This window comes from Lissotriton helveticus, chromosome 7, assembly GCF_964261635.1.
Source record: "Lissotriton helveticus chromosome 7, aLisHel1.1, whole genome shotgun sequence".
In the NCBI taxonomy this organism is placed as follows: domain Eukaryota; kingdom Metazoa; phylum Chordata; class Amphibia; order Caudata; family Salamandridae; genus Lissotriton; species Lissotriton helveticus.
Window position 1 is genome coordinate 1,770,036,912 of NC_136068.1, and position 26,428 is coordinate 1,770,063,339.

At 45.6% G+C, this 26,428-nt stretch overlaps 1 protein-coding gene across 1 annotated transcript in view; it reads left to right on the plus strand.

Moving 5' to 3' along the window:
- The first annotated feature begins 1,657 nt into the window (after positions 1-1,657).
- The window catches only part of KCNN4 (potassium calcium-activated channel subfamily N member 4), a 610,224-nt gene continuing 585,453 nt past the window's right edge, over positions 1,658-26,428 (plus strand). Inside the window, exon 1 of the mRNA XM_078655496.1 lies at positions 1,658-2,032. Coding sequence (XP_078511622.1) covers positions 1,814-2,032 — 219 coding nt within the window. The 5' untranslated portion in view covers positions 1,658-1,813. The remainder of the gene's footprint in view (positions 2,033-26,428) is intronic.

Genomic DNA, 26,428 nt, shown 5'->3' on the forward strand with positions numbered 1-26,428 from the left:
TGTGCCTCGCGCTGCTCTTTTCACACTCCTTACTTGTGCCTCATGCTGCTCTTCTCCTCACTCTACCTCCTTGAGCCTCACGCTGCTCTTTTCACTCTCCTTCCTTGTGCCTCACGCTGCTCTTCTCCTCACTCTACCTCCTTGAGCCTCATGCTGCTCTTCTCCTCACTCTACCTCCTTGAGCCTCATGCTGCTCTTTTCACTCTCCTTCCTTGTGCCACACGCTGCTCTTCTCCTCATCCTCCTTCCTTGTGCCTCACGCTGCTCTTCTCCTCATCCTCCTTCCTTGTGCCTCACGCTGCTCTTTTCACACTCCTTCCTTGTGCCATTAGCCAGAGGGTCTTCAGTCTGGGTGGAGATAGAGTTTGTCATCCTGCTCTTCTCTTCGCTTTCCTTCCTTGTCCCTTGCCCTACTCTTATGCTCCTCACTCTCTTTCCTTGTGCTTCACACTGCTCTTCTCCTCCTAACTCTTCTTATGCTTCATAATGCTCCATAACTATTACAATCCAATCCACATTATTTCACTACACACCACAAACATACACTCTATAACACATGAGTAAAATACATCGCCATTTACAATGCAAAAGGCTCTAACTCAAATAAATGCGAGACCAATTGCATTTCCAATGCATGTTTCGGTCAGCACCGGAAGATTAAGTGTTGTGCCCAGAATCACAGGATGTGGAGTCGACCCCGAGGTTCGAACCTTGGCTTCCCAGGTTCACAGTCGGCAGTCCAGCCATCAGACCGCATCCTCTCTCGTCTCTCCTATGGTAAAGTTCTCTGACACCTTCGCGTAAGTTCGCGCTATATAAAAACCGATAAATAAATACGTTTCCAGCTCTCTTGCGTGAGTGCAGACTTAACATGCAGCTGGAGAGTAGCTTCTGCACAGTGCAACATTTGGCCGGTTTTACTCTTTCCCTGCGGAGTAATAAGTTGTGTTCTGTGCTTCGTTATTTTTGGTGAAGAACGTTTTTTTTATTTCAGTAAATTTTTATTGAAAATTATATTTACATGGTGCAGAGGATATACAGGATATACATGGGAGATAACTGAATACAAGGGGAAGGAATGGAAACTGCAGAACTAGTAAAGGCTCCTAAAGAAATGCACACACTTAGTGTAGAACTGGGTATTGGATACGTTTATTATTGTATTGATTCGTGGAAATTGTTGAACAATGACACAGAATTCGCCGCCCTACTCGCCTTTAGTGGCTTGGTGTGCAGATTGCACCCTAAGGCCACATAATTGCCCTTTCCTTGCCACATAATGCATACAATCCCGCCGCATAATTCTGTCCTCCTTTGGCTCATATTACTTCCAGTGTCCGTAAACATCTACCAAGCCGGGCACGGGTAATCCGCTTTAGCTGGAGCCCCTCCTTAGTAAAACGGGCAGCGTCCTCTGGCACTGTCTTGCCAGCCACCAAACTTAACTCTGAAGTGGCCTCAAACTATCATCACGCGCGTCTGCGGCGATAAAGAAAGAACAAAGTCCAAACAGTCGGAAAAGAAGTCGGCGAGCCCTGTCTCTGGGTCTGAAACCGGATTGCGCCCGGCGTGAACCCCACAGTGTTCACAAAATAAGTTAGTCATAAACGACTAAAAACTGAAAGAGTAAAGGAGGGCGCGGCGCGCCAGCAAGTGCGCACTTGGCATCCTCCCTGCCGAGGAAGTCGGCGACTTCCGCTGCTCCTGGCCTGCCGGTGATCTGGAGGGGGTGGCACGCACATGGGCCGAGGGGGTTGGGCCCGTGTTTACAACATGCCTTCCTGCCACCCCGGCCAAGGAAGCGCACACGGAGATGCAGGGCAAAGGCGAGGCCACTGAGGTGACCATTCTGAGCTCCGGCAACGGCGCGCAGCGCCATGGCGCGCCCAACGACAACCTGCGCAAGCTGCGCCGGCGCCAGGCGCTGGTGGAGGAGAAGAAGTCGCTGGCCGCCTGCAGCCTGGTGCTGGCGCTGCTGGGCATCCTGCTCATGGTGCTGCACACCGAGCTGCTGTGGTTCGGGCACTGCCAGGTGAGCGGGTGCTTTACCGCCCTGTCTTTTGAAATGGAAGTATCTCGTTTTACACTGCGATCGTCCTGGCGCCTAGAGGCGGCTCAGTGCGCACTGCCCAAACCTAAATAGGATGCACTGACAAATAACCTTCTTTAGGTGTTCCCAGGTTTGCTGAATGTAATAACCTCAGCAGAAGGTGTGCGTGCGCTGGTCTGTGGAGCAGCGAACGCGTTGCCCGTTGGAGGACATTCCTGGTCTGTCCTCCGCGCACCACCTGTTTGCTCAGTTTAAGGCTCATCAATTAGGGGCTTATTTACAAGCCCCTTGCGCCACTTTTGCGTCATTTTTACCATTGGAAAAGTGACGCAAAAGTGGCGCAAGGAGCCTGTGAATCTGCCCGTTAATGCGCGCGCTTCACAGAAAGGCGCAATGTGGCAAATAGGGCTGGGGAACCATTTGGGGTTGATCTACCACCGGTATCTCACCCGACACCGATTACCTATTCCTTGGGACTTCCAAAACAAAAGGACGCCTGAAGAAGTCGTAACACCTTCGATCCATTAAAATAGCTCCACAGACTGAGTGGAGAAGAGAGTGAAGTTCCTAAGTCGACGCAGCACTGGTATCCATGTTACCCCCACTACCCTGCTAGCAAAAAAACGGAATAACATAAGCTCAAGCCCGCCACAAGGGGCTGGTGCTACTGTGTACTACTGTGCGATGTTTGCTATCCCCCTACTGAACCGATACTCGTGTTATCACCTTCAGAAGGATGAAAGGCTGAGCAGCCCTGCCAGGATCCAAAGCTGCTAAATTGGATACCTTTGTTGTATCTGTTATCTGGGGCATCCGTTTCTCTTTTGGCCTAACCTATTTCATCGTTATCTTTTCTCCTTTTTTTTGCTATTATTTTTTTCAATTCGTTCTTTTCGCCCTTTTCTCTCCCTTGCTCTGCACTGTTTCCCTTCATTTTTTCTTTCTTTCGTATTTTCTTTCCTTAGTCGCCTTCTTTATCCCTAAATTACTTTTTATGTTTTATTTCTTTTTTCTTCCCTTCCTTTCTATTCCGCCCCTTTCACTTGTTTCTTTACCTCGTTTCCTTTCTCAGTTTTCTCCCTTTCTTCCCCTCTTCATTCTCTCCTTAACTTCTTTCTTTTCTCGTTCTTTTTTAACTTTCAACTTTAACTTGTGTTGAAATATTTTCTTTTCAGGCTTTCTTCTTTTGTTCATTCGTCCTTTCTTTCACATAACTTACTTTACTAATCTACTGTCTTTCTCACTGTTGGTGTGTCACTTCTCCTTACTACGTTTGTCCAATCTTTCTTTTTGTTACCTTATCCAGCTTCCTTTTTTGACTGCTTTCTACTGTCCTAAATTTCTTTTTATTTCACGGTAAATCTTTCTCCAGTTCTACCCACTCAAGCATTTCCGTATCATGTAGCCCTAGTTCTTTCTCCTGCCACAGTTTCACTCTATTCCCTTCACCTGACTACCCTTGCGGGCCAGATGGCACACACTGGCACACGTGCACAACAGCATCTACTTCATTGCATATAATATACACATTTATTTTTTAACAGTAGGTTCAGAATAGAGCCAGCAGGCTGTGAAAACTTTGCACACGATAATTGGCAAAACCCATATGTTTGGTTACTTTACAACTGAAAGTCCTTCAATGACTCAGTGCTTGAGGTTGTGTGGATGGGTTATTGTGAGAAAGAGTCAACAGTTAGTTGGAGGGATAAGTGAGTGACTGGATGAAAGAGTGAGTGAGCACATATTTAATGGGTAAGTGGATGAATGCATGAAGACAGGTGAATACTGAGTGCAAATGGATGCCGGAGTGAACAGATGAGTGCATACATATAAGTGAGATAATGGATCAGATTAAACCACTCTTAGAGGTTGAGGACTGAGCAGTAATAGTAGAGCAATACAATACAAAAACAAAATACCAACACATAATACATACAGAACTACGGTCATTATGCCATTGTGAGCATTAGCCAGGTCAGCAGGTATGGTGAACACCTCCCCATGTCATCAAAGACACTGCTTGTACTTTGCTGAGATAGCCTAATGCATTTTGGGTGTTGTAGTCTTAACTTGCTTCCACTGAACTAATTAGACTACAACACCTGAAATATATGATTGGTAGGGGAAAAATGCAGGATTGGAGACAGTGCTGTAATGCCCTGAAGGGAGGTGGCCACCCTAACCAGGGCGAGTGCCATGACTCAAGTGTGTCTTCAGTTCATCTGTGATTACAAGCACTCCGCCAGTGCGCGCAATGCACCAGCGTGTTCACCATTGCGCCAAGAAGCCAACAGTCTGCCCAGAAGTGCCAGCATGACACACGTATTGAGATTCGGCCTTTCATTGAGTAACTCTTGACGTGTCATTGTTCAGATTTGGATGTCACTCAGTATTCCTGGCTGCACCCTTACATGCACCTCAGTATTCTGCAGTCGTGACGTGCATGGTTGCACGCGCACCATCACTCGATAGTCGGGGATGCATGCTGAGATTCGCGCGAGAAACCACGCCTGCAGCCCGGTTTTCACCATCACCTCCTATTCTTGACTTTATTTTCACATATATGTATATTTGTGACATTTACACAGCATAGTGCGTGTCCACTCAGCAACTTGAGAGTCTTGGAAGTTTAGGACATAAAACTAAACTTTAGTCACTAGAAGGGGCTTTGCATAGTTGTGACCTCCTAATCCCTAAACTCTCTGCTGTAGGCAGCCTTGAAGGGTATGTTTTCTGCAGCACATGTATATTTTGCGTCTGTCAGGTGTGGGTTGGGTCCATGGCCGCGGGCCGTGAACCTCCCGGGATCAGCCTGCTTGTACGCAGCTTGAAGGGCCGCTGAGTGACGAGGCGAGCCGGCTGTGACCGCGGAACCCTGCTTGAATGTTGGGCGCTGGGGCTAAGCAGGGGTATTTTCACTTTCACTCACTCAGCTTTGTGCACAATGCGGACCATGACCTCAGACTTGCTCTTTGCGTCACCGGGAGCGCGCTGAAGGGTGGCCCGGGCCCGTTCGGCAGGTTCTGGAACATTCTCGCTCCAAAATCGGAAGCCTCTGCCAAGTGTCTTTGAATATTAAGGGAGCCCCTGAGCAGGTGACAATACAGAAGCAAGGCGTGCCTTGATCTGCGCTCTCATGTACTCCACGCATAGCTAACCGCTTTGGGGAAAGAATGTGGGGAATGTTTCAATGGCATGAGAGGTGCAAATTAACCCTTTTAACTACTTTTAAAACTAGCATAGGGTGGGGGGCTGATGGATGTAATGACGGTGCCAGAAGGTGGGTAGAAAGGTTCATTTATACGTAAGAAATACACCCACGACTGGAGGAGGCCTGGCGGCGTTCAGGATCAAACAGCAACTGGCATCACTTTGCTGGGGAGACACCTGAGGCTACATGGAATAAGATTATTCAATTAAAACAAGCACATACCATTGATTACATACTACAACACCTTCCCCGTTTCGAAAACACAACAGAACGTGTGATGGATGCATAAGGTGAGCTTGAAACAAATGTTAATAAACAAAAAACAACCTAAAGCCATTAAGTTTGCTCAGTGCCTTTCTTTCACAAACTTCCAACATTTCGTTCCCCTGGAAATATATGATGCATGTAAAGGGTAAACTTGAATCAATCTTGATAAAACTTAAAACAAATCATAGTCCATAAAAAATGATTAAGTGAAGCAAACTAATTGCAAGGTAAGTTGGTATTGTGTATGTACTACAATACTGATACTTAATATCAAGACAAGTAAATAATATATGCATGCAACCCAAATGATTACAGAGTACATATATTCATGGTGACCACAATAGAATTTGAAAAAGCGCCCAAACCAATTCTGTCTTTACACATAGGTAATTTATTATCAAAGTTTTGAAAACAATGAGGTTGCACACGGAAAAGAGGAGGGGAGAATTGGTGTAATAGTCGGAAAGGTGTAAATCAAAGAAGGAAAAAAGGAAACAATTGAGTATTTCGGAACGACCGGTAGTACAATCCAGTCAAGCGAGACCTGTCCAATATACAAATCTTAATTTACATGTCATCTGTAAATTACAAACATCCTGTCATCAAATGTCTTTTCATAGGATCAGTAAGGGGAAGAGGGTACAGGTCTCTGAGGTGGGAAGGCGTCGACGTTTCGACTCGACTTGTGCTAGAGGGAGAATTGCGACCTCAGTAGCGAGTCTTCATCAGGACAAAAAAGGGCAACCTATAAGAGGAGATGCAAGTTAGGGAAAGGCGCTAAGGGAGTGGTCACAGTGCTGTGGTCAGTATGTGATTAACTGACCTGTTCCCGTTGCCCGATAGGCTAACCAGTAAGGATCCAAAAAGAAACAGCTAAAGGGCTCCAAGTCGCCTCAGTTGCTGTTCGGGGGGTTAAGTGCGAATTCCAGCATCATCTTAACACACCATAGTCAATGTCCTGAAACAACACTATTGGGTGAGGAAGGTCAAAGGACTGAGATACCTTTGGGGCTGTGACACATTCAATCTGGTAGCCGGGTGGTTCGATCTAAGTGTGCCAGGAAAAACCTGGGTGCCTCTGATCATGCCAAATGGTAGAAGGTGGTTATGAGTTCGTGAGGCCTCTAATAAGCAGTCCAAATGTGCCTGGGTGCCTATGAGCACATTGATTGCGAAGTGGCTAGCACGCGGTTGAGCCCATGAGTGCCAGAAGTGAATTGGCAAAAACGGCGCGTGTGCTAATAGTGAGTAATTATATGCAGTGAAGGAACCGCGCGTGTCATTGTGTAAACGGCGCACAGTTCTATATCGCAGTTAAATTGTGCCACCGAGAGAAACACATTGCTCAGCTACCAGAGCCATCACCCACGTAACCTCAGGGATAATTTACCTTACTGCCAGTTCTTGAGGATTAGGCGTAATTGCACCAAACGTGAGGACTATTTCACAGAATCCACTGACCTATTGAACAGACTTAGGGATAGGGGATATCCCATCAGGCTCCTCAAAAAAGCCCGCAGAGAGAGCCTGGTACAATCACAGGGAATCACTCCTGGAACCCAAAGAGAAGCCCGTGATTACCCAGGAAAGACTCACATGTGTCACTACTTTTTGTACCAAAAGCAATTCCATCAAGAAAATAAGCTACAGCCATTGGCACATGGTCGCCGACGAGCTTAGCGTATAAGAACCTCCCTTGCATGCCTTTAAGAAAAGCAAAAGTCTCAGAAATGCCCTAGTCAAATCTATTCTCCCGCCTAACGAACCCAGTGGCCAAACACACCTATGGAATATCACTCCCATTAAGGGTCATTTCAAATGCGGGGATTGTAAAGCTTGCTCGCTGACCAAAGAAATCAAATCTTTCAAGCATAATGACTACACACACACACTGAGTGAACACACCAACTGCAATTCCACTGGAGTCATTTACGCCATCCAGTGTCCCTGTGATTTCCTATACATAGGCCAAACCACCCAAAAAGTCAAATGCCGGGTGTTACAACATTGCAGTAAAATCAGATGCAAGACACAGGGGGCCCCTCTAGTGGAACACTTTACTAGGTTTGGACATTCTCCTTCTGACCTTAAATGGTGGGTCATTGAGAAAGTACACATCAACCCCAGAGGTGGGCAGCTGTCACACAATCTCAACTATAGGGAATGCAAATGGATACACATCTTTGATACCATACACAAGGGACTCAACGAATATGAGGAGATAGCAAGACAGGCCGCCGAGCCTGAGAATAGGGTAATCCTTATCCACCTCACACAGCACCTCAGAGGGTGCATATGAGCATACTCAGTTATCTTCCGTAATTACTTTGTTGTCTCCTATGTGTTATGCCCTTGTGTAATAATTCCGATATAAATCTACCTCTTGTTCACGAGGTTAGATATCTCTGTAGAGTTATTTTAATTGAATCACCATGTCCTTTTTGTTCCTTTAATTGTACAGTATTTTTACTTGGTTTGCACATTTCTGTATGTACATATCACGGACTGACATTAGCTAAATATTGTAGCAACGTTCTGCGCCCTACCACCATTGTAACCCCCATGCTCTAGAATTGTTCTGATCAGGGTTGTAATTGAAATGTTGCCCTCTAATGCCTCCGCACGCTTCACTCCGCGTGCTCCAGGTAACATCTAGACCTCTCGTGAGCCCGACGAGTCCGGTCCCCCCGGGGCACTCCTCGCCTCTGACTAGCCCTACGTAATGGCCACGCCGGCGACATGCACGTCTTGCACTGTCATGTATTCCTATAGGTTCTGAATCGATCCCCCTATTCCTGACCCTATTCTGGTTAAACTAACTATCAAGTTAACTAACAGTCAGCCCATGAGGCAAGAACAGCCCCCATGATGCAGATACCGTTATCTGACGCAGTCACACTACGGCACAGGAACGTGTTATCTGATTAGGTCATAACGCTTAAGATCTAATTAGACAAGCGACATTCCTCCAGCCCCTGATAAGGCATACGACGTTCTCATAACAAATCAAACCTATGACAACCTGGAAAATCCGTGCGGCCATTGTTTTGATTTCACAGAGAACTTTAGTAAAGAATGTGCTAACGAGCAAGTCGTATGACATCTTTATTGACGTATCTATGTCCATCCTTACGTCAATCTCGGCACCTTTAAGGTATAAATATTGCCGATCTTGCCCTATGCAAACACACGCGTGGTGACGAGACGGAGCAGCCATACTTGCCGAAGCAGAGAGCAGGAGCAGACCCCGCTGGCAGCAGCCCCGCCTTCCTGACGCGCTGAGAGACGCGCTGCTATCTCAAGCCGAGAGACCCAGCACCGGCGCTTCTGGGCAGCCCTCGCAGGCAGCCTGGAATATCGAGAGCAGAGAAAGAGATACCATTCCTCATTCATCCTAACTTTCAGGTACAGAACTGAATAACCCCTCACAGAGAATTCTTTAGTTATTCACTTGGCAAAAACAAACTTAACTTAAACTGTAACTTTCTATTCCCGCCCACGCATTAGACTTAGGTCAGGTACACGGGGTAGGCGTATTTAGAAACACCAGTTGAGTACGTTTAGTCAAATGTATATGTGTATGTAAATATATTTTAATCATTTTAAACATCATATGGCTTAGAAACCATATCAATGTTTTTACAGTATTATTTTATACTATTGCTTTTAATGTATGCACTTTACTTAACTATAAGTATTGCAATAATATCGATCCATTTCTCTTGTATGAGAAAAGAGACTGATCAATAAATAACACCTTTTTATTGAACACGCCCGTCTCTTCCTTTTCTCTACAATCTGATGAGACTAAGAATGCACGTACTGACTGAGTAAAATAATTGCCTTGTGCTCACACGACTCTCGAGATTGACTCTTGATTAGGGGAGAGCAAAGTTGTCATGTTCTATGGTTGTCAGAAACTAAATCCCTTCTTGTCTAATCAGGGAAGTTAATTCCTCCTTGAACATTCGAGAAAGTTTCTAGCGAACTCTGAGCTACGCTGGCAAACCCAAAACTTAAGTCTAGTATCGACAGTAGTAGACCTAGTTAACGTCTGGCCTAGGCCTTTACTGCTGTAGGTATTATTCCAATGCGCAGAGCCTATTGGGAAAATAGGAGCTACACTACAGCACGCGCCGGCTTTCTCCATATCTACTGCTCTTAGACGCCCTGTTGTCTTGCCCCTCACCTGTTGGAGCAGACACTAGCATCAAGAAGCTTGTACAGCATAGGTAAGACTGAATGTATCGGGTTTCGTGCCCGTGTATGAATGTGCGCGTGATAGCAATTAACTCACCCTTTATAGCACTTTAGGAGGCATGTTTAGAGACCAAGTATTTATGTAAGCATGAGTACCGCCGGCACCTCCTAGCGGTCATTTCAAATTTAAAGCACTTCAGTCCGCTTTATAAACCGCCTAGGCACTACTGGCCTTTTGTATATAGACCCAGTCGTAATCACCATTTATGCGCCGTATTTTTCACAATTTAACTGCGATATAGAACTATGCGCCGTTTGCACAATGACACGCGTGGTTCCTTCCCTGTATATAATTACTCACTATTAGCACACGCGCCGTTTTTGCCAATTCACTTCTGGCACTCACGGGCTCAACCGCGTGCTAGCCACTTCGCAATCAATGTGCTCATAGGCACCCAGGCACATTTGGACTGCTTATTAGAGGCCTCACGAACTCATAACCACCTTCTACCATTTGGCATGATCAGAGGCACCCATGTTTTTCCTGGCACACTTAGATTGAACCACCCGGCTATCAGATTGGATGTGCCACAGCCCCAAAGGTATCTCAGTCCTTTGACCTCCTCACCCCCAGCATGTAATACTTCCCTTCCTCATCCAATTGTGTTGTTTCAGGACATTGACTATGGTGTGTTAAGATGATGCTGGAATTCGCACTTAACCCCCCGAACAGCAACTGAGGCGACATGGAGCCCTTTAGCTGTCTCTTTTTGGATCCTTCCTGGTTAGCCTATCGGGCAACGGGAACAGGTCAGTTAATCACATACTGACCACAGCACTGTGACCACTCCCTTAGCACCTTTCCCTAACTTGCATCTCTCCTTATAGGTTGCCCGTTCTTCGTCCTGATGAAGACTCGCCGCTGAGGTCGCAATTCTCCCTCTAGCACAAGTCGAGTCGAAAAGTCGACGCCTTCCCACCTCAGAGACCTGTACCCTCTTCCCCTTACTGATCCTATGAAAAGACATTTGATGACAGGATGTTTGTAATTTACAGATGACATGTAAATTAAGATTTGTATATTGGACAGGTCTCGCTTGACTGGATTGTATTACCGGTCGTTCCGAAATACTCAATTGTTTCCTTTTTTCCTTCTTTGATTTACACCTTTCCGACTATTACACCAATTCTCCCCTCCTCTTTTCCCTGTGCAACCTCATTGTTTTCAAAACTGTGGTAATAAATTACCTATGTGTAAAGACAGATTTGTTTTTGGCGCTTTTTCAAATATATTGTGGTCACCATGAATATATGTACTCTGTATTCATTTGGGTTGCATGCATATATTCTTTACTTGCCTTGATATTAAGTATCAGTATTGTAGTACATACACAATACCAACTTTACCTTGCAATTAGTTTGCTTCACTTAATCATTGGTTACGGACCATTTTTGTATTCCCGTACTGTACCCAGGTCCGGTTGACTTATTGGGTTACCCCGTCATTCATAATGATTAAAACAAATCATAGTCATTCAGTTTGCTTGGTGTCTTTCTTTGACGAACTACCAACTTTCTTTTCTCTGGTTCACCCATCACATTGGATTGCACATCTTGAGAAGGTTGAAAATGTGAAAGTTCTTTACAAGAGGTTTTATTGATGACAACCTGTTTGTGCTATATCTCTGAATTCATTGTTGCCTCCACTGGCTGTGGCTGCAACCAGTTAGACCAAGTACAACCTTCTATTTTATCATTACTAGGGCCTCTTGTCGACTCTGCTTGCTCTTTTGAAATGTGAACAAGGTTCCTCTTGTTCCACCGACCTTTACTGTCAAGAAGAGCAGAGCCCTCCCTTACTTTTGCTACTTTGAACTGGTGATGAAAACTTTGATGCGCCTTTCTGAACTCTCTTCAGATTCTTTATCAAACCCCAATCACCAACGTGTAAGACTGTATTCTCAAACATCTTCCCTGCATCGACATATTGCTTCATTTGATTTTTCTTCTGTCACACATAAAACCTTATTTTGCCGCCTGCCTCAGTTTCCTTTCAGTCACCTTTACACCTCAACCAATCTGGAAGTAAGCTTGTGTGTACTTTTCTCCCCCTGATTACCGTAATAGGAGCTACACCAGTGGTGGTATGAGACTTTGTGTTATAACTCCATACTTTTGTTTACACAATGTCCTGTACATTCTGCCCTGAAGATAAGGCCGTTTGGACGCCTTCTTCAACTAATATGTTGGCCCTCTCCACTAACCCATTGGAGGATGGTGAATAAAGAGCCACTTTGAAGTGTTGTACATCATAACGTTTTAAAAATATGAACATATTGGGTGATGCAAAATGTGTGCCATTATCTGTCACAATTATCCTGTGAAAACCCTCTAACGCAAATATAAGTTGCAAAAATTGAGCATCACAAAAAAAATAGTTAATCCATTTCAAGTAGTAATGAAATAGCAAAATTAAATATCTGTTATTACCAGATAACAAATAAACGTTCCTGAAAAATCCAATCCCACTTTTCCCCATGGATTATCTGGTAAAGGCACCTAATGATGTGGTCATTCAATGGTTCTCAAGTGCTTGACTGAAAGGTTAAATTCAGTACAACCATCAATGATAAATTTTACCTGAGCATCAATGTAAGGCCACCAGTAATATTTCTTTAAACGTTTACAAGTTTTAGTAATACCTAGATGTCCCTGATGAGCTACACAAATAATGTTTTTTTCTTAGACTTTCAGGGGGAACAAACAGATCATGACACCTGACCAAATCAGCATTGACAGACAACTCAGTAGGCACTTAAGGAAACGTTTTTAGTTCCCCTGACAGATTTCTGATTTCCAGCCATCCTTTGATTATGAAATGCTTAACCTTAACCTTATTGAGTGTTTCATCAACAGAATAAGCATTTTGCCAAGGTTGTTCAGTTATTTTAGGAGCACATTCCACTGCAGCTACCACACACACATTCAGTGTCATCCTGGTCACTATCAAGTGTTTCTTCATCCAATGCCATTCCTGATAGGCAATCACCATTTAAGTTTTTAACCCAAGGGAATTTTCTACCTTCTAATGGATACTCTTGCATCTTGGAAGGTAAGCATACTAGTCTACCAGACACTTTATGATTGCCATTAAAGGTTCGTGATCTGTATAGATTTAACATTTATGACCCCATATACAGCTTTTGAAATTTTGTGCAACCCATACACATCCAAGAACTGCACGCTGTATTGTACTGTAGTGTGTTTCCCCTTGTCTTGACATCCTGGAAGCAAAATAAACCATCCATTCTCTTCCTGAGACCCATTGACCACAAATGGAACCTAGTCCAGATAAACTGACGTCAACAGTGAATATGCATTTACAAATATCCTGACATGGACGTCACGCTAAATCTTCTTTAATACATTTTTTGACACTTTCAAATGTGTTACTCAGGTCATTCACCCAGATTAAACTGACACCTTTTCTTAACAGGGCCCTAAAGATTCTACAGTCTGAACGCAACCGTGAACAAAACTTGCATAGTTCTCTGCTGGCCCTAAGTAGGAGTGGAGTGCATCCCTGTCTCTTGGTGGAGCAGCATCACACATGGCTTTCATGAGAGAACATTTGTGCCCCAAGCAATCAAGCTCTTGCATGGCAAATTTGCATTTGCCACTTCTTACTCTCAACCCAGCATGAGAGAGCGTAAACAACAGCTTACCCAGGATCTCATTATGTGCTTCCCATTTGTCAGCAAATACCAAAATATCATCTTGATATGTCTGAACTCCTTGCATCTCCCGAAAAAGATCATCAATGAGTTTCTGGAAGGCACTTGGCGCCGAAGCAAGACCAAAAGGCAGTTTTAAATATTTAAAAGCTCCAATGTGAGCAGTTCTTGAGACTCAATCATGAGTGGTATCTGGTGACATGCTAAGCATGTGTCTATGATTGAAAAAATACTTGTCCCCTCTCAATTGGCCAACAACGCTTGAATCTTAGGGAAGAGGATGGCAGTCAATGAGAGTGTTTTTATTTAATGAACGCAATGGTCCTTTTACTCTATTAGAATTGACCAAAATATTACATTCAAACGTCAAAACGAAATTACGCAGTCTCCCTGAATACGTCAGCATCTTCTGAAATCTCTCTATTATTACCCCTTTACGACTTTTTGCCACTATTTTTGCATACCACCTGGAAATTACTTACGTTTTTTACACAACAAACAGCGCTTTCCTATCGCTGGGCAATTAGTACTGTTCCCAATGTGTGTTTTTGACCCACATCTGAAACAAAAACTGTTGAATCTCTTGGTGGTTGTCGTCTACATGTCTTTCTACTAGCTTTTACAACGTTCACGGTATTCCCAGAATCATCACTATTCATAGCTAAGGTATTCCCTGAATATACATCATGAATTGCTTTTGAGGAAATCATGGAACGTTCTATTCCTTTTACCACATCAGTAGTTTCCGTTAATGTAGGATTTATGCAGCTCAGTAATCTTCCTAGTATTTTCTTTGAGTGGTAAATAAATACAAACTGGTCTCTTACGTAAGTGTCACTATCTCCCCACCCCCTGTACTTTTTTCAAATATCCTGCTCCTCTCTGCAATCCTGCCTTACCCTGGTTCCTTTTGGGGATACGCAGAGCTGCCGAGAGGGACTTCAGAGTGCCCTGTCTATGAGGTGCGGTGGGGCCATGGCAGACAATGGGTTGTAAGTGCTGCCTGGATCCAGGGTGGCACCCCGCATCACTGTTGGCAAGAGGCTGTATTGGTGAAATCCAGGGTGGGGTCCACAGAGCATACCAGGACCCGGGGCTGCTGCGGGATGAGACCTGCGCCTCTGACCCGTCATCCCCCTTCTGGTTAGACAGCGTGTTAGATTCTGGAGACTACACTGCCATGGGTGAGGGCGACCGGGGCTGCGTGGACATGCAGCTTGCTCATCAGCAAGGTGATTGCTGGTGTAGGCAAGTAAAGTTGGAAAGCCACAGGGCCATGCTGACCTTCCAGGGTGGAGACAGCTTGATCATTATGATTGGCACTTTCCAGTAAGAGTCAGGACAGGGGAGTGCCCCTTCTTCTCTCAGCTACTTCCCTCAACGGTGTGGATATTCCCTAGAATTTGGTGGCAGGGGCAATGTATGGACCCCATAGGATGTACATCACTGAGACTTTGGACATACCCACAAGTGACTGATGTTGAGGACGCTGGTGAGCATTTTGTTACAAATATTAATAATACGTAGGCCAAGTGATGAAAAAATCAGTTGGAGTGGATGGGCTGAGCAGCAAGGAGGCTGCTCCCGGTGGGGCATTATATGGATGTTACCATCATCCTGTAACCGATAACTGAAGAAGTAACTTGAGGAATAAATCCATAACCTTTACCTACGTGACTTGTCTACGTATCATCCTTCATTTTAACACATTTCTTGGGGGTAAGATATGTTTGCTACATTCAATACGGTGTCCCATTCCATTCTTCTGAAACAGCTGGCTGATATCCCGGTGGGTGGTCTGGCTCTTGGCTGGATGAAGTCCTTCCAGGAGGATAGTAAGAAGGCTGTTTGAAGGGCCCCTTATTCTTCCACTACACTTTGGGGTGCCACAGAGTTCTTCTTCAAGTCTGACCTTGTCCAGCTTCTGTGTGACCCCATTAGCTGTCCTTATTAAGTCTTTTGGCAATAAGGTCCTCTTTCAAGCCGACAACACTCAGCAGGTTCTCTCTTTTGATCCATTGCCGCCTGTATGTAGGCTACATTTAACATCAGTTTATCCAGGGGTTTTGAGTGAATGAAAGCGAGTTACATGTAAAGAAATTAGACTAAAATAGAAATCTTGTTTTTTGGCCAGAACAAAGATAATTGGTTCACAAACTGTTGGCCTGAACATCATCCTCCTCCACCACAACCCATTACCGTGTTCAGAAATCTGGGAGTAAAATTTGAGTGTGAACTGTCTATTTGGCCTCAAGTAATGTAGGTAGTCACCATGGGTATAGAGTTGCTGCAAACCTTAAAAAAGTTTTTGGAGACTTTCTGCCTACATGATCACGTAAATCGGTGGCCCATGCCTTCATCTTATCTAGGTGGGACTTTGACAAGATTTTCTACCTTGACCTTTCAGATAGATTGATAAGCAGGCTACAGATAGTTGAAAATGCTGCTGTGCAGCTCATTTTGAAGAGCCCAAAATGGGCCCCAGTCTTGCACCATTTAATTCCCTTCATTGGCAACCTGTTTGTGCATTTTACAGGTTTGGGCTCAGATATCTTTCAGACATACCCTGCAATACAGGCTTATCAGAATTGTCAGATCATCTGATGCCTTGCTGGCACGTATTCCCAGGTTCAATCCCACTAGATCTGGGGGCTGCTCCTTCTCTGTTTTGACGTTAAGGACAGCAACTTACTCCCATTTAATTTGCGTTGCAACCGCGGTGAGACTATTTCGGAAACATTAAAAAACAAGACCTTTGGTTATTGTATGGTATTGCATTGCGACATTTAAATAGCGGTCACTTCTCCTATGTGGGGTGCTAAAGGGCTTGCTTACATGGATAAAATGCTTCACCATGTAGTATTTTAGGCTGGAAGTGTTTGTGTCTGTTTTAATCCTGTGTCAGAAGTGTTTCCATGTTGTGCGTGAGTATCCCAGAGGAGCAGTATTCTTGTTATGGGATGCAGCGCTTAGCAGTGTGATGAATATCCATTCAGAGATGTTGTGTTTAAAGTTTACGGTCCTGAGCAGGCTTAGAGGATGGGTTTCATTAATATGATGCTAGTCAGGACCTGCAGTGTTGGATTAAAGTAGAGCCACCCATTGGCCTGAGGTTTTTGGCAGATTTCTTCAATTATACTCTGCCTGTTCAGTTGGTGATGCCTGGTTTATTGACGTGGGCTGGTACAGTACTGGGTGATGGATATGGCACTTTGCAGTTTAGTCTTATGTGATTGTAAGCATGTCAAAGAGTAAAAGGAAATTATTAAGCAGCCTTTATGAACTACAATCGGCTATCTGACAGCTGAGTGTTATTGTGTTAGTTTTAGTATAGGTCATATATCGTTCTGCAATTACATTATATGGCACTTTCTACCCCTGATGAGGTTTTGTTGTACTTTCATGTTGGGCAGCACACAGTTCCAAGTCCCAGGCTTAGTGGGTTTTTTGTGGGGGAGTTATTGTGGGTTTTTGCCATTAGTCTTCAGCTCGACTGGAACTTTCCCATGCCTTTACTCCATGTTCTAAGTTGGATAGGACGCAAGCAGCGACCTGTAACCAATTTGTCTCTGAACCTTTTTCTTGACCTTGTGGAGTTCCTCAAGGATCTTCCTTAACTCCGTGCGTGCTCATGATGAGCTCAGCTCGTCATGAGGCACGGTGGCCCTGTGCTGATGACGAGTTGAGCTCCTCATGACACGCGCGCCGCTCAATGCGGGGCTAATTCCCCTGCGGTGCTGAGCGTTCTGAATAACGGGCGTGGTCATGATGAGCTCAGCTCGTCATGAGGCACGGTGGCCCTGTGCTGATGACGAGTTGAGCTCCTCATGACACGCGCGCCGCTCAACGCGGGGCTAATTCCCCTGCGGTGCTGAGCGTTCTGAATAACGGGCGTGGTCATGATGAGCTCAGCTCGTCATCAGCACATCGCCACTGTGCAGCGCGACGAGCCGAGCTTGTCACAAGCACCGTGGTGCTGCGCTCACCCCCCTCTCCCTCAGTGCCGCAGGGGAATTAGCCCCGCGGTAAAGGGCTTAAGCCCCACCCTGTTGAATTTGTATGTCTCCCCTCTGGCATCCTTGATCAGGTCTTTTGTACTCCGTTCTGTCATATGCAGATGACACTCAAATCATAGTCAATATCATCAATGGAATCCAATCTACTGCTAACAACCTCCACGACTCTAGGTGGGAAGTTAGAAAGTGGATAATCCAAGTTTCCTGTTCCTGTGTTAATATTCTTAGGATACTTAAGAACTGTTTTCCTTTTCTTAGCAGGACTCATGTAAGAGAGTGGTGGTGGCTTTGATTTCCTGCTGATTGAACCCCTCTGGTTTTACCGGGGTGTCGCTGTAATTTTCAGAGTGGGAGAGCTTCAAAGACCAGAATAGACGGCGGGACCAGTAGTTGGGCTTCCTAATAGGTGTGTTTGTCTACCCCTAAGTAGGAGTGTGCTTTCATTCTATGCGGTTGACTCAGCTGTGCTGACTGGGTCAACAGTTGCAAAGTGTTATTATTGTATTAATTTTGCCAGACATGTAAATAACATGGATATGTGATGTTGAATTTGTCACGAAGGAACTTTGATAAGATACAAATAAATAGAAAAAGTGAAATACGGTGAAAATGGCGCAATGGATTGGCCAGATTCGCATCAACTTTGACTATTTCTTGATATGAGCACAGGTTTGCAGTGTTACTCATCAATCATTCGTGTGTGTTCTGATTTGCACTGCCAATCGCTAATTCTGAGTACATACTGGGAGCTCTATCGCCCGGCAATACTCCGTGCATTCTCCAGTTGGCACCAGCACTCATACATCCTGGACTCATGCCCGGAATTGCACAACTGCTTACAGTTACGGTTTGTAACTGCATACCAAGCTTTGCACAACCATTCATTAATCCTTGGTGCATTTTCAGGTGTACCCAATTGGTCAGCAGTCCTTTGTTCATGTTCCTATTCGTCCCATCCATCAGTGGCCCTGAGCACTTGTTCAGATTTGCATCATTACTCAGTCTTATTGGCAAGCCTGGTACAGCCTCACCCTCCATGCCAGGGAGTCTCATTCGGTGCCCCCTAACACTCCACACAGAGACAGAGGAGAGAAGTGGTCGTGCAGGCAGGCATGCAGTGGTAGTAGTGCGCCTGTTGTGGTGGGAGTGAGCATCAGAGAAGCAGCTACAGATAACGGGCATCTTCAACTGCATGGCACCCTGGCACAGAGCTCCATAACGCATCACTTACACAGGCATCCATGCTTGGCAGCAACTTGTAAACCCGAACTGTCGACTGGTCCCCAAATGTAGGAGTATCATCCCAGTGCATTGCATGACATTAGCATTCCATGGGAGCCCTCATATTCATAATCAGAGGCCACGCTGAGCGTGGGAAGTTTCAGGAGTCTGTCCATAGAGCGCTCTTCCTGGCTTTGAGGGTCTCTGCTGCTGATGTAGCCATCTTCCACATCAGCTGCCCTTCGTCCTGCAGACAACTTTAGTAAACAAACAAAAGTCCATACCTCGTGGCTGGCAGTCCCCACTTCAAATGGCTGCTATGTGGCCTGATCCAAAATGTGAATGAAAGTTGCAACAAGAATTAGTTTGGGGGTGGGGGGCTGAAATGCTGCCTCTCTGTGTGTTATTGTGTAGTGATGTCATATCTAGATTAGTCCTCTCAAAGTGGTAGCTGTGGAGAGCAGCCTTCAGCTTATCTTGAAGGAGTGTAGAGCAGCTTGTTTGACCACATTTAATCATCAGTGTAGATTAGATGAAAAAGAACCACACAGTGTTTTATAAATATGTGTCTATTTATTACACAACACAATCACTAGTACATTGGTATCTCTCCTGCCCAGAGATATCAACAATACACACAAGAATACTTCAAAATAGTCAGGTAAGTAGCACAAATATACACTGGTTTTCGGGGGGAGACTGAACCATATACAAAGAAAGTGGAATGCAAACTGCAAAGGAGAATGGGACATGGACCATAAGACTCAGAGGAGCTGGGGACACAAGTAACCACACAAGGTAAATACACAGGAATCCCACAGAGGCTGTGTGCATAGTGTAAACACAGCTGTGTGCCCAATGGAAGGCTTTGGAGAAGTCACAGTTGCACTTTGAAAGAAGAAAGACCCTTCCTAGAGGACCCCGAAGAAACCCTTTGGAAGACAGAAGTTTGGAGAGCCACCCCATCTGTGGATGCCCAAGGAAACAGGTTACCTGCACCAGGGAATATGGGTGCATACGGGTGAAGTTATTTCGGAACCTGCTATAGACCACATTGGAAGACTTCAAAGACAATGCATCTGGAAAAACCTGTGAAGGAGTCCGGTGGAATCCAAGGGTGGATTCTTGAATAGGAGAACCTGCAAACCTAGGGGACGGAGTTGATGCCACTGAAGGTTACTAGGAGGCACGGAAGCACAATGCCCACCGAAGTCTGGAGAATCAGAAGTGAAGAGGATGACCTAGTCCCAGGAGCTGTGAGGACCATGGGATGCTGAGGAAGATAGGAGCTGTGTACGAGCTGTCCCACGTCGGATGTTGGTTTCTAGATAGTCGGTGTCAGGCAGGAGCACCAACAAGCCTTGGTAGCCGCAACGGGCATGGAGAACGCTAAGAGATGCAATCGTTGTAATCAGCAAGGTCCAAGGCACCCATCAAGTGCAGTAGAGTCAGAACAGGCCCTAAGCAAGCATAGGAGCCCACTGAAGCAAAGGAAGCCCCTCGAGAGGACCCACTGGCTAAAAGCACAGGAGTCGCAAGAGGACCTCAGGCAGCTAACCAAAGCTGGAGGTCCACGGTGCGGAGGATGCAGTGAGGATGCTGATCTTAGAGAGATGTGGTGCTGGAAGTTGGAGCTTCTTGTAGCCTGAAGATGTCCGCAGTGCAGAGCCAACAAGCCTTGGCAACAGCATGTTGACATAGTGCACATGGGTTGTGCCCCAGTGGTTCTGACGAGGATACTGTCCTCAAAATTGCTGAGAAGACTGGCCAGGCCTCTGGGGACCCTCAGAACCCCAACCGGTGTTGCTGGACCGCAGGAAGACCGTAGGATGACAGGTCAGCTTTGTTGCTGTGCCTGCAGATGTAGGGGAGTGACTCCTTCACTCGAAGGGAGATTACATTGGATGTCCTTGATGCCCACAGGCCTACTGGAGAACCTGGATGAAGCACAGACAAATGCATAAGACTTGACGAACAGTGAGATCAGGAGCAGCAGGAGTTTCCTTGATGCAGTGTCGGTTCCAGTCAAAGTTCAACAAAGTCCAAGTGTCCAGAAGGTCGAAGAGTTTCTTGGTTTCAGAGGTGAGTCTTGTACCATTATGAATCCAAGGACCCACCCACTGGGGAGCCCTTAAGTACCCCTGGTAAAGGGTTGGAACAACTCAGGGTCCCTACCAGAGGTGTCTCTGGACAGAGGAGAAGATACTCCCCTGTCCTTTGTCCAGTTTCATGCCAGAGCAGAAACCAAGGGTTTGTTGAACTGGCTCAAACCGGAGCATGTACATATTGGCACCAAATGTGCCCTTCAAAGCAATCTGGTGGTACTTGAAAGCGCCACCACCCTGCCGAATACCCTAAGTCCTATCCGGGAGGTGGTCACACCTCCCTGTGACAGGATACCTATTGTTCTACCTTCCCCTGCTCGGGATCAGCTCAGCAGCTGGAGGGCAGAATCGTGTATGTGGCCAGCAGCTGCACTAGCTTGCAGGCAGACCCTGAAAGGCTGTTACTGGGAGGACAGGAGGGTCCCTTAAGGAGCCCCCAGTACAGGGGATCATACTTCCAGCACGGAATAGGTGTTGGGGTATGATTCCAACATGTTTGATACCATACATGACCAGGTTTGGTGCAGCCATTATATAGTTGACATCTCGTAATGACTGATGTCCACTATATATCTTAAAATAGCTGACCAAACTTACAAAGCCTGGAGAATCAACTTCGGGGTTTGTCGGAGTGTCCTGCTCATGCAGGTGCACCATCACACTTGTAAGCAAGCACCCTTCCGTCAGGAATGAAGGGCCTACCATAGGGTTGACTTATAGGCTTTAAGTGTAGTGACCTCAGATATAAGAAAAAAAATGTATATCTGTAGTGAGAGGTGCAAGCACCATGAATGGCAGGCCTGTCACAGTTTAAGTGGACTCCCATGGGTGGCACAATACATCCTACAGTCCATGGGAAACACTTGGTGTACCTATGCCCAGGGTACCTCAGTATCACATACTTGGCACTTGTGTTTGTCCTTCCCCTGGAGGTTTTTTCCGATCAACTGCTCATTTTTCTGACACTACCTTTTTACTTCTTTTCTATGCACACTGCAGATGTTTTCAAACTGTCTCCCTCATGTGTTTCTTCATCCTGTGTTCCTATTTCTCACCCCCAGTTTGCATTCTTGCTCTCCCCCCTTCCCTTGCAGTGCTTGCTTCCTCATCCACCCCTTGTCCATTTGCTCCCCCAACCCTGCCTGCCAACCCTCCATTGTCCTTTTGCTTCCCCAGTTTATCGCTGCCCACCCTCCGTTATCCATGTTTTCCCTTGTTCTAATGCTGACCTGCAGTTGTCCGTGTGCTTCCTCATACCCTCCTGCATGGCCTTCGTTGTTGTTGTGCATGCCCCATCCTGGCAGCCAGTCCTCTAATGTATGCTCGCTTCCCCATCCCCTTCTGCCCCACCTTCACTGTCAGCTTGCTTTCCCTTCCCCTCCGTTCTCTGTGGTGAGATTGAAGCCCAAGCCCCTTTCGCCCTCCATTGTCAGTTTACTGCAGGGCCGGCTCTAGGCATGTGCAAGCTGTGCACCTGCACAGGGCCACCAAACCCCAGGGGCCACCACACCAATATATATCCTTAATATATTAATCCTCTGAGGATGGATACATATTTGCGTGGTGGCCCCTGGCAGGGATTTGGCGGCCTCCGGCTCTGTTCCACTTCTAAACACCCTGACCCCCTCCCATTTTTACTGGCCTGCGCTCTCCGCCCCGCCCGGCCCCCCTCTTCCGGGCCCCCTACCTACGCTCCTTGCCCAGGGCCACCATGAGCCTAGAGCCGGCCCTGTTTACTGCCACAACCACTTCCGACTCCCATCTGTTGTTAGCTTGCTTCCCAGCCCCTTCTGCTCACCATCGACTGTAGGTTTGCTTGCCCAGACCCTTCCTTCTACCCTCAATTGTGTGCTTGCTACCCAGAAGCTCCTGCCATTGTCAGCTTGCTTATGCAGCCCCTCCTCCTACCCACTATTGTAAACCTCTGACCTCCAACCCCTCAGTTGTCTTTTTACCTCCCCAGCTCCACCTATTCACTCTCCATTGTCTATGTGCTTCCCAATTGTCGCTTGCATGTTCTCTCCCCCACCCACATCCTTCTCTCCCACCCTCCGTCCGTGTTGCCTCATCTCCCAACCGACTATACTATGTGCTTGCTTTTGTAATACAAAAAAGCACACCAGCACTCATCACGCCATATTGTTTAGAAAATTATTTTCAGTTTTATTGCAGTACAGTTGCGCTGCTGCACATCATGGCTAACAATCATTGCCAAAGCCAAACGCTCTAATAAGCAAGACCTAGTGGCTTTGCCAATGCTTGTTCTTCCTATGTAAACATAGTAAAAAAGAGGAACTTCACTTTATACCTTTTTTTTACCATAGTAAAATATTGTATTGGATATATGTAAAAGAGTTCAGGTACCAATTATTCAAACACTAAGGGCCATCTTATGAGTTTGGCAGTGTGGCAGCGGGCCGCCACCCCATCGCCCCGCTGCCACACCGCCAAACCCATAATGTGACCAATGACTGTAATCCAGGTCGAGCGGTCCTGCTGTCCCACTGCAGTGCCATGTTAAGGCTCATATGTGAGCCTAAGGAAGGTGTAGCAATGGGAACGCAATTGCACGTTTGTGCAGGGCATGGACTGTTAAGTCCATGCACTGCAGGAACTGGGGGTACATGAAGACAGAGGGACACACCATGTGCCCCCCTAAATGCATCCCCTGGTGCAGAGGCAACCTTAGTTTTCTCATGCCACACTTTTCATCACCAATGCAAGACCGCCAGGGATCGCGAATCCCTGGCGGGTAGCAGTGGTTCCGTGGCAGTACGACGTTATAGGTTAGGTGTTTGAATGAGACGTTAAAAAACACTGAAATACACCTGTTATAGTTTATTCAAGAGCCTGATCTTTGGAAACAAAAAATCCCCATGAGACTACTTCTGTTGGCCAGCTGAACTGTAACCCACGTCCACGCCCACCCTCACAGACCACGACAGAAACCTTGGTATCATCCTAGACGACAAACTCACATTAATAAACAGGTGAATGCAGTGACCTCGTCCTTCTCAGAATGCTCTGCAAGCTCTTCAGATGGCTCCCCACATTCACAAGACACACTGTCTCCCAGGCCCTCATAACCAGCAGACTAGACTATGGGAATGCACTTTGCATTGGCATAGCCAGCCAGCACACTCAAAGACTCCAGACCACCCAAAACACTGCTGCCAGACTCTTCCTAGACATCCCCTGAAATGCTCACATCACTACCTACCTCAGAGAACTACACGGGTTACCCATCCAGAAACTATGTCAATTAAAACAGTTCGTCCACACCTATTAGCTCTCCACAACCCCGGACCTGCGTACTTCAATGACCGGCTCCAAATCTACCATCTAGCCAGACAGCTACGCTGAGCCTCACTTGCCCTCTCACATGTCCCCCGCATCCACAGAAGCAAGTCAGGAGGGCGCTTCTTCTCCTGCATTTCCAGCAAGACCTGGGAGGTACTCCCTCAACACATCAAGACCGCCTTTTTCTCAACATCCACAAGACACAGAAGACCTGGCTGTTCAACTAGGAGCCCCATCCAACCTACGTTCCTGCTGCAGCGCCTGGATACCCTCACAGGTGGTAAGTTTCACCATACAAATCAACCTAACATAACAGTTAAAAAACTGTTCAAATGAATGACAAAAAAAGGATGAGAATGTGGGGTAGGTGTTTGCGCAAGGATGGGTGCAGTGCCTGTCGAAAGGCCAGTGCATGATGGAAGCAGACGTCATCGTTTTTTGTAAACTGTAACTTAGATATTTCAGTGTTTTCTTGGCTTATTAACATTAGCTCATGTCTCAAACCAACACCTAACTATAACTTCACTTTAAGCTTTTTTTTCAGTGAATACACACACGCACGAAGACACATATACACATGTTTTGTAATCCTTGTGGGGGCTATGTGTGCATACTTGCCTCGGGGGACTAACCATTCCCAATATTTTTAAAATACACTAAAAACAAAAAAAGGTACGAAAAAAATCACGATACAGGCTCCTGCTTCAAATTAGCGAATATATTATGGTGCACACAGGATCATCCTTGTGGGGACTTGAACAAGTGCTACCATCCTTGTGATGACCTACTCACAATCACAGTATGGAATTAAATACAGGCAAGGCAGATGGTTAGATCTTTATTTTATTAACACCATACACAAATAAGATCATAATGTATTTATATATGAATTAGCACACATATCATAGGCCTACATAAAAGATGGATAATGCTAATAATGTGTCAGAAAATATATACTCTGATTACCGAGAGGCACTCAAAACTGTAAATAACTGATTGCATAGTGCTCAAGATCTTAAAACTGAAACATAGAGAAATTAATAGGTGGAATCAAGCAATATTATCAAGTGAAACCCGGAGTTTGAATATTTCCTTATATTGTTATCTAAGTAGCCATTAGACTACATCTCCCTAGAAATGCACGTTATGGTAATGTCTTAAGAGGAGCTTGATGATGCCCACAGAGGTGGTATGTGTTCACTGCATTAGGATGGTGTTTTATGATGCCCACAGAGGTGGTATGCAATTAAAGTAGAGCTATGGCCGCTGAAGATATACTATTTAAAGCCATGACAGGGTAATAACAGTTTTAATAGTTTGTGAGTTTTTTAGCTCGAGCCTTGGCAGAGGTACAGTGTGAAGATAATCCTATTCTATTACCGATAGATATAGTGTATGGTTATTGGGGTGTTGAGGTCTTCTCAGAGATTGAAGTGAAGGTAATCATGTACAAGTCCCCACAAAGATAGTGTGTGATTATTGGGACTTTCAAGGGCCTACAGAGATAGTGTGTGACGATAATTGTGATTAAGTCCCCCTGAAATAGCGTGTAAAGACAATGCTCAAGTCCCTGCAGAGGAAGAATGAAGATAATGATGTTCAAGTCCAAACAGAGATTGTGTGTAATTACTGGAATGTTCAAGTCCCCACAGAGGTGTTGGTTTCTTATAATGATGTTCAAGTCCCCACAACGATAGAGGTATTATAGTGAGGTTCAAGTTCCCAAAAAGATAGTGTGTTATTATAGTGATATTCAACTTCCCACAAAGTTAGTGCTCTTTATCCCTCGTGCATGATTTTACTATACAGGTAAGTGCCATACAGGCGGAAGTATTATGCAATTTAAAAAAAACTGATTTAAGGGTTATGCGATGGGTAAGGGTTCAGGGTAGTTAGGAACTTAAATTCGTTTTTAGGGCTCTGAGGTGGGCAAGGGTATAGGGTAGTGTGGGTTTTAAAGGGTTTTTATGGGTCAAGGATGGGTAAGGTTATGGGCAGAAAGGGGTTTAGTGTGTTCAGGGATGGGTAAGGATAGAGGGTATTTAGGGGCTTTTAGGATTCAGGGATGGTTAAGGGTACTGGGTAGTAAGGCTTTTAAAAGGGTTTTTGGGTTCAGGGATGGGTAGGGGTGTGGGGTAGCAAGGGTTGTTTAAGGTTCAGGGTTGGGTAGGGGTGTGGAAAAGCAAGGGGTTTTACAGTTCAGGGATGGGTAAGGACACAGAGTAGTAAGGGTTTTGAGGATCGGTTTTGGGGATCTGGAATGGTTAAACATAAGTGGTGGTAAGGGGATTTTAGGGTTCAGGATTGGTAAGGGTTCGGATTAC